The sequence below is a fragment of the Branchiostoma lanceolatum genome, chromosome 7 (assembly GCF_035083965.1).
Source record: "Branchiostoma lanceolatum isolate klBraLanc5 chromosome 7, klBraLanc5.hap2, whole genome shotgun sequence".
Classification (NCBI taxonomy): domain Eukaryota; kingdom Metazoa; phylum Chordata; class Leptocardii; order Amphioxiformes; family Branchiostomatidae; genus Branchiostoma; species Branchiostoma lanceolatum.
This window is the reverse complement of record NC_089728.1, coordinates 14,147,375-14,160,932: the sequence shown is the minus strand read 5'-3', so window position 1 is coordinate 14,160,932 and position 13,558 is coordinate 14,147,375. Positions and strand designations below refer to the sequence as shown.

At 43.1% G+C, this 13,558-nt stretch overlaps 3 protein-coding genes across 3 annotated transcripts; 1 reads left to right on the top strand and 2 right to left on the bottom strand.

The window, feature by feature from the left end:
• The first annotated feature begins 637 nt into the window (after positions 1–637).
• Positions 638–4,105, top strand: LOC136437797 (histamine H3 receptor-like). The gene has a single exon (XM_066432273.1). The coding sequence runs from the start codon at positions 675–677 to the stop codon at positions 2,103–2,105; it is 1,431 nt and encodes a 476-aa protein (XP_066288370.1). The 5' UTR covers positions 638–674; the 3' UTR covers positions 2,106–4,105.
• A 1,665-nt stretch (positions 4,106–5,770) lies between these two features.
• Positions 5,771–7,838, bottom strand: LOC136437796 (tripartite motif-containing protein 2-like). The gene is made up of 2 exons (XM_066432272.1): positions 7,682–7,838; positions 5,771–7,344 (listed from the first exon to the last, which is right to left on the bottom strand). Exons 1-2 carry the CDS (start codon positions 7,718–7,720, stop codon positions 6,700–6,702), a joined length of 684 nt encoding a protein of 227 aa, XP_066288369.1. The 5' UTR covers positions 7,721–7,838; the 3' UTR covers positions 5,771–6,699.
• A 673-nt stretch (positions 7,839–8,511) lies between these two features.
• Positions 8,512–13,096, bottom strand: LOC136438380 (uncharacterized). Its single transcript, XM_066433149.1, has 4 exons — positions 12,934–13,096; positions 9,790–10,218; positions 9,155–9,318; positions 8,512–8,670 (listed from the first exon to the last, which is right to left on the bottom strand). Exons 1-4 carry the CDS (start codon positions 13,094–13,096, stop codon positions 8,512–8,514), a joined length of 915 nt encoding a protein of 304 aa, XP_066289246.1.
• Between the last annotated feature and the right edge of the window lie 462 nt (positions 13,097–13,558).

The following is a 13,558-nucleotide window of genomic DNA, read 5'->3' as shown; positions in this document are numbered from 1 at the left end:
AAACGTATCGCTGTAAAGGATAGATAATTAGCCATTCCTTCTATAATTTGTTTTGACTATTCGTGGTTTATGACCAATCTATCTACTGCATGGTGGCGTCTATTGACCAAGCTGTCAGACGAGCGAGATCAAGAGGTCACGTGTTTGATCCCTGGCACTCTAGGCTTGACGTTGTGTACTTGAAAAGGCACTTTACACGACTTCCGTCACTCCACCCAGGCGTAAAATTGGAAATCTGGCAATGGGTAAAAGAGCCGGATGGGCCCCATACCCTATACACAGGAGAGTAACAACTCCCTGTCCAATGGCCTCAAAAGACCTTTACCTTTACTTTAGTGTACAATTGAGAAATTCGTCTGTCGAGTAGAATTAGGTCAATTTCCTATCTTCTAATATGCTGAATTAATCAGAAATTTTTGAGTGACGTTCCTATGTAATGCCATTTAGGAGCCAAGTTCTTGCTGGTGTAACTAGTGTGGTACGGTCAATTTCCTATTTGCTAATACGCTGTATTGATCAGAAATTTCTAAGTGACGTTCTAATGCAATGTAATTCATTAGCCAAGTTCTTGCTCGTGTAGCCAGTGTGGTACGGTATTGACCTTCCTTCATAGTGTCAATTATCTCTCCTTCAGCCCAACCGCCTAATCGAAAACGAGAAAGAACAACTCCACCATGCAGAACACCACGGCAAACATGGCGACTCTAGAAGAAAACTACACCACCGATTTCACAACAGACTTCCTGAACAACGGCACGACCACTTTGATGTCTCTGACGACAAATAACGGTAGCACAAACGGTACAGACGGAACCAGCGGGTACACCCCGCCATTCTCACCAGCCGTCACCGCCGTTCTCGCATTTCTCATTGGAGTCGTCATCCTCATAACTGTTTGCGGAAATCTCCTTGTGATCATCGCGTTCTGGCAAAACAGGAACCTACGAACCACAAGTAACTACTTCCTTCTTAACCTAGCGTTCGCTGACTTCCTTATCGGTTCGATTGCTATTCCCATGTACGTGCCGTATATCCTGAGTGGAGTGTGGTCTCTAGGACATGACGCTTGTATCGTCTGGCTCGTCATAGACTACTGTGTCTGCTCAGCTTCTACACTGAACATCATGGCGATCAGTCTGGACAGGTATCACTGCGTCACACAGGCTGTGAAGTACAGTATGAGGAAGTCCATCAAGAGAACAATGTGCCACATGGGTCTGGTGTGGATCATCGCTTTCCTCCTGTACGGGCCCGCCATCATCGGCTGGGAGCACTTCATGGGGGAACGGATCGTCCCGAACGACAAATGCTACGTCGAGTTCCACTCTAACTTTCCCTTCACCTTCACTGCTAGCTTGGTAGAATTCTTCACACCGTTCATCAGCGTTTCGTTCTTCTACTGCCGCATCTACATGGAGATTCGGAAGAGAACCCAGGCTAAGCTAGCACGACGCGTCGACCTTCAAAACATCGGACCTAAGAAGACGAGTAATGGCAATGCCAGGCTGAAACGAAACCGCCTTTCCCCGACCAACAACGTGAAAGATTCAGACGCGGAGGATCAGAAGACATCTTACGACCAGCTGGCCGTGACTCCCATCGAAGCAGACGGGTCATCGACAGTGTCTGTCCAGGCTGCCGCACCGCAAGGGGTCGGACCGTCGACCTCGTCTGAACCGATCATCGCCGACCAAAAAAAGAAGAAGCCGCAGCTCGACATGGCCAAAGAGATGCGAGTGGCGAAGACACTCGCCATCATCGTTCTGGTGTTCGGAATCTGCTGGGCGCCCTACACCATCCTCACGCTGGTAAGGACTGTGTGCCAGAACTGCATCAGTGACGTTGTCTATGAAGTCTCGTTCTGGTTCTTGTGGCTGAATTCAACCGTCAACCCGATTATTTACGCCGTTTGCCACACCCAGTTTCGTGCAGCGTTCATAACTCTCCTGGGCAGATGGTACCAATGCATTGTGTCCGTGTTTCCCGCAGCACAGGAGTCTACTAACCTAGATCAACGGTACCGGAACAGTCCAGAGGCAACGACAATGGGGGTGTCGGGAGCGCTGGCAATGGAGAGCATGAATAACCGCGCGTCAAAGGTGTAATAGTGCTACGTGGTAGATTTAAGATTAACACTGCTCTGACTGACATTCGTGGGAAGTGTAGAGGCAGTATCAAGAGACAAGAAACCACATGGTTGAGCATCCATCTCTCAGATGTTCAAACAATTATTAATGAATGAAAAATCATCTATTACGTTACTATATACATAGTATGTATATAATATAATAAATATATATAAAGAAAATATTTGCAATTCGTTGGCTAAATCGGCAAGTATCGTCTGCCCTTTTTCATTGTATCATATTAGCAAGGACTGACAATGTTTCGCTATACTGTTGTACATGGTGACCAAAATACTCTGTACATGCAAAATATACTTGATGATACGATTCAACTTAGATTTCGTTTTAGCTAGACAGTTACAATGTGAAGCACAGGATCGATTCTTTTCAAACATGACACAAAAGTGCATGTTGCAACTGTCAAAGCAGTACTGATTAGCCTAACAACGTTAGTATCATCACTCGTGTGTTTTAGTTAGAATTCGTCTGAGAGAAATGATCTAATATTTGGCAATAAGTATAGGACGTAACTTCTGTCGTATGAGAATTCATGCAAAAGGTACTTTATTTGTGATGTGACCACATGTATCTAAGGTGTCAACATGTTGTCCAGATGATGTACAACAGTTATTGTTTATTGTTGGATAAGAATACACATATAATTGGCAGTATACGTAGATGAAATCAAATGTGTATACAAGTGGTGACCGATGTGTTTGGTCCGTACCCATGTCTCAGAAAAGTATTCTGTGTCTTTTAACTGCTCGTAGTAATGCTTCGGTCACATTTACACCAGTGCCCGTAGGGGGTGTAGTCCCGGCCGGGCCCCGAAGCCACAAACTTGTCCCGGTGGCCTGCCGGATACCGGCGGGATACCTCTTGGTGTTCTCACGATTAGCTGACGGCGTCTATTTGTTACCGGGCCCCGGGCTGATTTTAACTCCGAGTTAAAAACATCCCGGGGCCCGACCGTGTCCACAAAATAGCCCGGAAGCCACAGGGTGTCACACGGGGCTACGCAGGGGTCAGGCCCGAAAGTGCAAAATAATGTTTAAAAAACAGCCGGTAAACTACCCGGCAGGGCCCCCTTTTCCTACTGTGACCAAAGCATAAGCAGTTTTATGACCTTTTTGATGTGAATAATGTCATGTGAGATATGAGGAAGAGCGGGGACACATACTGATTCGTCTGCAACAGACAGCTCATTTTACTTGACCAGACATGAACTGGCTGATAGCTAACTTTTCATTTCTAGGTCGTGTCGGTAGTTTTGCCCGGCCATGAAACTTCAACTGTAGACTTTATGTAGCACCAGCATCAACAGAACTCAAATGAAAAATTGCTGTACGCTACCAACAACAGTTCATTCTGAGATTTCTGACTCATTTACATGCATCCATTGTAAATGAGGTATTTTGTGCTCTGTTAATAGATTAAGCAATTCATCACATCGTAGTGTATGGATATAGATTCAAGGCAAAAATTATCTCAATATTTAAGACAAGCCTAGAATAATAAGATTAAGTCACTACTTCTTATGATCATAAACATATTTATTAAACTACCCTTTGGATTCACATATGCAGGTCAGCTGTTATGCATTTTCTGCAGGTCAAAACAGGTGGATAACGTTAAGGTCAGTTAAATGTTTATTTACGTATCGGCTATGTAGTCTGTTTGGGCAAAGTTGATAGATTCAAGCTGTCCATGACTGTTGGCAAACGGAACTTTGCCATGCTTAGCCGTGATATTGTCAAGTATAACGGGGAAAGGGATTATCCCCGACAAGCTGTCGTCACCCCTGATTTCCATGTTTCATATTAATGGAGAAGAGATACTGTTCCATGCCTATAGATATACCTGTAACCATGCGTGGTCACCAATGAGTAAAAATAAAGAAAAAAAATCGTACCGTCGTCGCTGGTATTTCTGTGGAACGGTATCATGTGTGCATGAATAAACTGTCTTATTTGTTGTGATTTCTGTGTCATGAATTAGGCAGCGATATAGGTGAATACTAGCCTATGACACACAAAAAAACGTCGGACTTTCGATGCACATGTGTACTAAGTGTAACATATAGGAGTCATCATTATGACTCTTGTAAAAGGTAAACTTAGGTCCAACTACGATGTATAATACACAACACGCATTGGATTTGACAAATCTTGTGCACTTAATATATGACGTTTCAAATTCTTGTTATATGTATGATAAAGCTCTCCATTCAAGGGATTTGACGTTTGAATTCATTGACAAATATCTAACCTTTCCACGCAAACTGCAACTGCATTCAACTTAAAGACCATTACATTTCCAACAAGACAAGAATAATCTTTGTTGAAGTTGATTGTATACGTAACTTAAAAAGCTGTAGATGGTCAGGGACCTCAAATAAGCTTTTGGAAATCAATAATAACTGAACCAGCCTGCTAGGTGCAATGTCTCTTAATCACCCTTAAATGTTAGCACATGGTCTATCCGGAAGAACTGACGTCAGAGGGAAAGTGATAAATGCCTACGTGACAAAACAGTAGGAATGTTCGCCGACGTCACAAGCCCGCCCCCTCCATATTTCTCTACGGTGGGTCAGTAGAGGTTATGAATTATCATGCAAACCAGCTAGGCTAGCCTAAATGATGAATGGATAACGGCGTGATTCAAATAAGTATAGGTCGGGTCTCGAAAATTAGGGACATTTGTCATGAGTTTAGTTAGGATCCCCACAATGGGAGCTCCATTAGATCAATCCCTCTTTCGTAATTATCTCTGCAGCATGCAAACCATTTTTCCTATTACGAAACAATTCATCAAGTCTGTAAATGTGCCTATAACAATATTGGCCTAATGCGTTATACAGGAATGAACGCACAGACGAATGGAGTTTGATGCAATGACATCGATCACGTCGTTCAGAAGACGTATCAAAACGCTTGATATTGATTTCACGTTTAGTGATTCAGAGACAATGGCCCGATAGTCCCACGATAGGTGTAGGACAGCGAACTAGTGGCTTTTGGGGAAAATTGAGCTGTCTTTAGAGGAAAACGATGGTCGTAGATACTGTCGTTGGCTAATTATGTAAAACCGTACGTCGGATGTGAAAATGCCTCAAAATATCTTAAGTTCAGACCCAAGGAAACCATCAGCGAAAAAATTCAAAACTAACCTTTTTTTATCAAATCATGTTACGTATGAGGCTGTCACCTAGTGCCGTAACGTTATCCAACGTCTTTCCTTATGAGCTTTAGATTTGTATTGTGTTTGATTTAGTATCGCCCATGGCGTCAAGGTGTTCTAAATGATGTTGATATTTAATTGGGTAGGTCAATCTAGACACAGCGATAGCTAAAGACTTCAAGCCACATGGCTATATTGAATAAAGAGTATGAACATTTTGTCAGAAGGTATATGTACAGTAGAGAGAAAAATATTGCATTCTGCCTTTGTGATGTTGAATGTTGAGGTGTGGTATAAGAAACGTATTTCAGTATCAACCCTCCTTTTCAGTGAAATCGAGAAGGGAAAGGAGCTAGAATAGTAGGTAAGTAGGGAAGGCACGATAACCAGAGCTCTCTAGCGGGTTAACCTTATATTGCAGGTAACATTGCCGTATATAACTCTCCCTGCACTAGTATTTCAATTACTCTGTGTAACGTTTCTGGTGGCATCTTCTTGGTACACTAAAACTGCTGTTAGAACGTTTCTGGCAGCTGGAGCCATGAAATCATGAACAGGACTTGATTAAACATTAGATAAACCAGCGCGCTAGCGACTAATTTCCTGTGAAGCAACGTGCCGCTGAAGTGTTTATTATTCATTTCAACACAAGGAACAGAAAACATGATAAAATGTGTAGAATTAAATCCTGCTTGGTACAGACTTAGTTGAACTCACAATGACGACAACATAGATTCCATTGCTTGAAGAGAAACGTGCTATAACATCAGAATTAGGAAATTGAGAGCCGTTGTTTACTTACTGGTGAAAATACATGTGAATTGTCAGACGTAAGGTGCACTAGTAGCTGATTATATTCTCCAAGCAAAGGTTTCGATCAAAAACTGCGGCCACTACTAGCCCCCCAATCGAAACCTCTGCCTGGAGAATAGCTGATTTACACAAAGTGGTAAAAATTCGGTAACATCCAAATTCTAAAAGAAAAGGACTGTCCGGAAACTACACACGATCATCTTTGACATTAAAGGAGCACATCTATTACATTTGGTTATGGTACACAATTTGGCTACACTTGCAGATAATATAAACCCACCCAGAAGCTTTCTACAAAAAGCTGAAATTGCTGAAAAATAGTAAAAAGTAAAACATCAATTTGTGCAGTTGAGGACCTTAATTTGCACGTAGATAACTTATCCTCTGTAAGGACATAAACCTTAATAAATACCCATCTAGAACTTTCAGCTAGGAGCCAAAAGTGTCGAAGCATAAAAAAGTAATACACCAATTGAGGATATAATTTATGTATAAGACACATAAATTCATGATGCTAAGGCTATGAATCAGTAGATGTAAACACTTATAATTTTCTGCAAAATTTTGATGCCTTTTTTTGTCAGTAGCGGGGGGAGACAGTGATTGCCTTATAACCGCCCACAACCATCTGTCCCCCCGGCCCCACATCCACCCCTGATAGGTCACCGATGATGGCGATGTATCGGACGTATCTCCCCCGGCCTGTGTACATCGCCACGCGCTGGTTTTTCGAGTCCACCACGAGGACGTACCCGGTGTTGTCGATACAGATGCCTTTTGGGTGAAGCAGTTGGCCCTCACTGGTCCCTACTCCCCCGAACCTCAGCACGTACTTCCCGGCCTCGTCATAGAGGTAGATGCTGTGGGTCTTCCTGACCGAGACGAAGACGTTCCCTTCCTTGTCAACTGCAACGAAGAGCGGCGAAAAGTAGCGCGGGCCAACACTCCACAGGAGTTTTCCATCCGGCTTGAAGGCTTGCACCCCGCCTTTCATGCCGTCAGACCAGGTGACGAAGATGTGGTTGTTCCGCAAGTCCATGGCCATGCCGCGGCGCAACAGGGCGAGCACGTCGTTTGGTAAGTCGAAGTCCGCTTTGCGATGGCCATCCTTGTCGAACTGCACCACGGAGTCATGACCAGATCGCCCGTACCCCTTCGTCATCAGGACCCAGGGGAGACCATCTCCGTCAAAGGAGACCGCAGCCGCCTTTTTCCCCCGTGCCTTCTGGATTGAAGATTCAAGATGCATTTATTGTCATATTGCAATGAGACACAGAATTACATTCAATTACAAAGGGTCAAAATTATCAACTAGGGCTTATATTCAAATCAATATTGCAGTCTTGTACAATAGTAATGTAACAGTGGTAAAATGGATGTACGACAATACACTTTATATCACACTTGTTTACAAAGATCAAAACAATCACTTTTACACATAGCTTCAATAAAGTAGGTGTACACAGGTTGTGATTCGTTTGTTATTCTACATTTCCAAGTGATAACGACATATGGTAAATATTAGCGGGTACTGATGAGAGTAATTGACCAGTTTTATTTACCTCGTCTGACGGGAACTGGTACAGGTAGACCCCATACATGCTGTACACCTGCAGCTGCGCTTTGGCCGTGTCGGTGACCCATATCTCACTGTCAGGTGAGACCACAACGTCCCACACTCTGCCCAGTTTTCCCGACCCTTCTCCACTGAAGGTGACGGCCTCTTCGCCAAAGGTTCCTGTTGGGACAGAAAATAAGACCCTTTGTGACGACTTGGTACATATTACTCTATATAATTATCCATCTCTCTCTCTGCCTCCCTCTCTCTTTATCTATATATATTTGCATGTATCTTTCATCTCATCTGTTCAGAAAAATTTAAACAAGTGAAACTGAAAGGAACTGAGCTCCAACTGAAAAAACTATATACAGGTACACAATACTGACATGAGTGGAAAATAACATAAAGGATAGATCTAGATTTAGCTACAGAAGCACGGGGTAGAAAGTGATCTGTTATGACAAACCTGTCGTGCTCGTGTGGATCCGCATGGTGGCGTCCACAACCGACGTGGTCCCGTCCGCAACCGACGTGGTTACGTCCGCAACCGACGTGGTCCCGTCCGCAACCGACGTGGTCATGTCCGCAACCGACGTGGTCCCGTCCGCAACCGACGTGGTCCCGTCCGCAACCGACGTGATCTCGTCTCGAAGGCCATGTCCATGGGCCGGAATCAGCTGTTAATAAGTGATGAATATGGCATAATTAGTACCAGTGTAAACATAGTTGGCTGAAAATTGGGGCCGGAAATGTAAAACAAAGACTTTCACCATTTTTACTGCTAATGGTTAACTATTTTCGGTACATGAACCATTAGTGGAACTTGAATGATTAAGGCAACATTGATGCAAAGTACAATAGCGCCCACAAAACTCCACTGACCGTGGGCGTGGTGACACAGGGGGACGTCGTGTCTTCAGTCCTCAGCAGCACAGAACTGTGCCAGGTGGTACTGCCAGTGACGTTGGCCCCTCTCCTATTCGTGGCGCTCTGTTAAAGAACAGACAGGCATTGTTGATTAAGCCGTATGCATAATCATGCAAAAGTGAAGGCCACGAGGAGGTTGGACAAACGCTAACCTTTGATATGAACCCTAACTTTAACAAAGTTTGCAACATTCTATATGTCAGAAGTATGAAGTAGATTCACAATTAAAGTATAGATGGTTCCAAATGGATTTGTCCGTCTAGCATCTCACAGTCAAAAATGGTTATGGGTGTACAACCATTCAAAACGTAATGATATCCGTTGTTGCTTGTCAGTCATTCTTCAGCATGATTCGGGTTAGGATTCGTGTTAAGTATGAAATGCCTTAGTGTTCTATTGTTGTATTCAGTGTAATTGTAATGTTGAGTGGTCTGCAACATCAGCTTGTCTGCCTGGCGTTCCACTTTGTATTGCCTTGTTGCAATTTTTATTAAAGAATCAAGAAAGAATAAAGGTGTTACGTTAGGGAAAAAAGAAATAAGCTCACCAAGCTGTGATGCCACGAAGGGGAGAGGATGTGCGTCAGAACGGCAGGTAACGTGATGATCAACGTTACCATGACGACGGACGCTATGATTACGAATGCCAGTAGGGGTGGTGAGAGGCACTGGCGCAGTTGTCCCCAGATGGTAAGTCTTTCTTCGGCAGCGCCTACGAGATGGGCAGACAGAGTCAGTATATCAGTGATTGTGTGTTTAACGTAATGACTATGTTTTTCCCCAGGGTTTGCCCTTAGAAATAACCTCCGGCTAGTTGGGCAACCCTGGCATTTAACTACATACTGAACCAATAAATAAATAAATAAAGTCTTAAATTGGGAAAACGTATGACAGTCTAACGTAATCTTGGTGGTGAACAAAGAATTCGACTTACGTCAACATCATGTAAAACCTACACAATGTTTGAAGGAAAATATAACCAAACATCAAACATCAATCATCCTGCAAGGTATTTATTATCGTATAGTCTATATCAATGGGCACTACTCATTAACTGATACCATGGCAGTGGGTGAAATTAAATAACTGGGTGATCATGTTTCTCTGTTGATGAAAGAAGGGGAAATAGGCGAAAACTAAATCCATTAAACTTATGCGCAGTGCAATCGTGCTGATCACCAACCTGAAGGATGACTTGCGCTGTACATCGGGTTGGGCTGCTGCTGGCTGCGGAGGTCTTGCGGCTGTAGCCCGCCCGAAGTTTGCTGTGCCCCGTCGGTCCTTCCGTCACCATGCACGTGTGTGGCGGCCGCCACAGTTTGGGCCCCGGCGGCGGTACGTCCAGGCCTCGGGGTGGTGGGGACAGGCGGTGCGCCGAGAACGCTGCGGCTCAGATGTTGTCCCAGTTGCAGCCCGCATGTTTCCCAGTTCGCATACACGTGTGTGGACGGATCATCAGACACCGTCTGGGCCTGGGCTGCATCCTGGTCTCCGACGGGACCGTCTGCTGGTTGACCACCGTCTGCCGGACCGTCCGAGGCTGTCACCTTGGGTTGGGTTGTCTCACTTTCATCTGACGCACGGAATGGGCCACAATCGCTTCTATTCGGTCCTGCTCGAGAATAATATTATCAACGTTATATTACAAGTATTCGAGTATCTCACTGGGCTGCGTCACGTTGGCGACCTCGCTGCGACCTAAATTAGATTTGTGTTATTCTTGACTTAATAAGGGAAATATCATGCAAAATGTACATGTATGACTAAAAAGACAACAAAACACACAAGGTGTAAAAACATTCGTTTTTTTCCGATAAAATTCGTTGAGCGCTCTGTCAAATAGCAGCGAGGTCGCCAACGTGCCGTGGTACAGTGAGATACCCGTTTTACTCGTTACCTGGTTATTAGCTACAACAGTCGATTGGTTTGTAAGCACTCAAAACATTCCATCATCACATTTAAGGTTGTGTTGCACTGTTCAGAATCCCCTCAGAGCATATACTGTAAATGCATTTAAGTTCGCGGTGGTTTTAAGTTTGCGGTAGCGCTGTAGTCACATACTGCTACAGTATTGGCCAAAATGTTCGCGGTTTTTGCGGTGGAGCGGTCACTGCGAAAACCGCGGACATGAAACCACTGCGAACATTTCTGCATTTACAGTACTACAAACCACGTGGTTTACGGCATAGGTCACAGCAGAGAAAACAATAAGTGAATAAATGAATAAAATCATGTCTTCTTGTACGTACACAATATAACGCCAACTCTTATATTACACCGACTATTCGCCACATGGAAATAAAGTGAAGTCTAGAAAGAAAGAGATATACTAATGCACTGCCAGTAGTCTTTAAGGTATGAACACTTAAGATATCCAGGTGTTCAAGACATTCTTGAGAAGGCCTCGAATTTTTTTTTTATAATGTGGTCGTCTCAGGGAGATTACCCACGAGATTGTAATGTATTATTGTACAGGGCAGCCGGAAAGGAATACAGTGGGGCTTTTACAAGTTAATTCATACAATCTACATTTTGAAAAGCCTACTATAGCTACTAAATTTTGAGGATCTAGGATTTCTTTGTGGAAATTGTTGTATGTGTGTCAATTTTAAGCATTATAGCTTTTGATGTTGCGGTAAGGTAGCATAGACTATAGTTCAAATGGGTAAAAAAGAAGCATGACATTGAAACATATTTCAAGAGGCGGGTATATACAGTATATACAAAAATTGCCTAAAAATGATATCAGTACTAATATCATAAAGGAAAGAAAACAATAGTCTCATTCGAAACCAATAAGCACATTCTTTTTAGATCCAGGGCATAATTGTATATAATGCTGCTTTTTTGAATAGTTCAATCAAAACTATATTTGTCAAATTCAAAGTCTATTTTCTTCAATTTCTTCAAATTACTGTGGATGACATTTTGTCTCTTGTAGCTTCAGTGTGTGACTTAAGAAATTTAATGCGCTTTCTGGGTGCTGTCTGCTTTTGAAACGCTTCAAGATACAAATGAAACCTGCCTGACGGCAGATACGCAACGTACATCGGGTTTTAAAAGGTTGACAATTGGCAGGTCGAAGACAACTAGAAGTCAGAAAGAGAAAAGTCCAAAAATACAACTTTCTTTGAACAGAGTGTACGGCCAGCAAACTACCCAGGCATACCATCCAGATACGGATACTAAAGGGCCATCATCGTCGACATTGTCAATTGCGGCGGAAGACAGTGATTACGTTAGAACAACCCACAACCATCTGTTACCCCCTCCCCCGGGCCCCATATTCACCCGATAGGTCACCGATGATTGTCGAGCGCGCGTACCTCCCTCGGCCTTTGTACATCACCACGCGGTGGACTAAAAAAAACATCGCGTGGTGATGTACACAGGCCGAGGGAGATGCAATCATGCACTGTAGTGAACATTTCTCAGGGCATACACTATCAAAACACGGTTTACGGTATAGGCCACAGCAGAGTAAACAATGGGTGAATAAATGAATAAAATCATGTCTTCACACACGTACACAATATAACGCCAACTCTTATAATCACACCGGATATTCTAGGCCACCATATGGAAAAGAAATCAAATCTAAAACAAAAGAGACATACCAATGCAACATCAGTAGTCTTAAAGGTATGAAGACGTCATATATCCAGGTGTTTAAGACATAATTGAGAAGGCTTCGAAGACACCATTTCTTATATGTGGTCGTCTTAGCGTACCCAGAGGAATTATGAGAGTCGATGTTGCAGTGCTGTATACATGTACAGGTCAGGCGGAAGGAATCTCAATGCAGTGGGGGCTTTTCTAATATAATTCATACCAAACTACAATGTGAAAAACCAACTTTTGGTTAAAAAGTGTTGAGGATGTATAGCATTTCTTAGTGGAAAGTTTTACCTCGCTCGCAGGTTTGTGCCAATTCTTAATGATCTGGCTTTTTATGTTGCGCTAAGGTAGCATGGCCTGGGCTCTTATTTGATTTTAGTACACAAAATGAAATTAAAACAAATTTAAAAGGCGACTTTAAGACTTGTATACAAGATTGCCTAAAATCATATCAATTTGTTAAGGAGAGAAAACAAAAGCCTACTTTCGAAACCAACCAGCACATTCTGACTTTTAGACCCAGGGTAGTAGACCCATAATTTAATGTTAATGCTTTCTGAATGGTTCAATCAAAATTCTGTTTTCTTCAATTACTTGAAATTACTGTGTATAGCCTTGTGTCTCTTGTAGCTTTAGTGTGCGACTTAAGAGATTTAATGTGCTTTCTATGTGTTGTCTAATTTTGAAACGTTACAATAATGGAACTTACCTGACGGCAAATCCGCACCGTACATCGGATTTAACGGCAGCTGGACCAAGTCTTCCTCCCGTGGTCTGTGCCGGTCCACACCTGCCAATTTTCTGCCTCTCTGTTTAGGTGGAAGAGGTGGTACCGCCAGGGTCTGACGTTCTTCTATCTGAAAATCCGCCATTTTCCACAAGCGCCAGTACACAACCTGGTGCTATAGTCGCAATGCGCACTTCTCTCCGTTGAGCCCAACACAAAATACCGGTAACAATAATTGTCTACAGATGGGGTAAGGCATTTCAGATGAAAGGGTATATGTACACGCGAGTCCCCTTCATGTAGCTGGGAGGAATTTTCTCATTTACAAGGAATTACTTCATTCTGCTGCATATGCATATGTATGTATTAGTCTAGAGGCAAACTGTATCTAAAAATTCTGTATGGTAAAGCAGCAGAGAACTAGTACAAGAGATTTTCTAGTTTAACTTTATTTCGGACCAATTAAGTTCCACGGAGGTAAAAAGGAAGGAACAAATCGAGAACGAAAACTCTTGCGTATGACTAATACCGGCCGGGCTGTTTGCGAAACCGAAAAAAAATGCATATAAAGAAAATGCACAATATATGGTCAGGAGTATTTTTTATA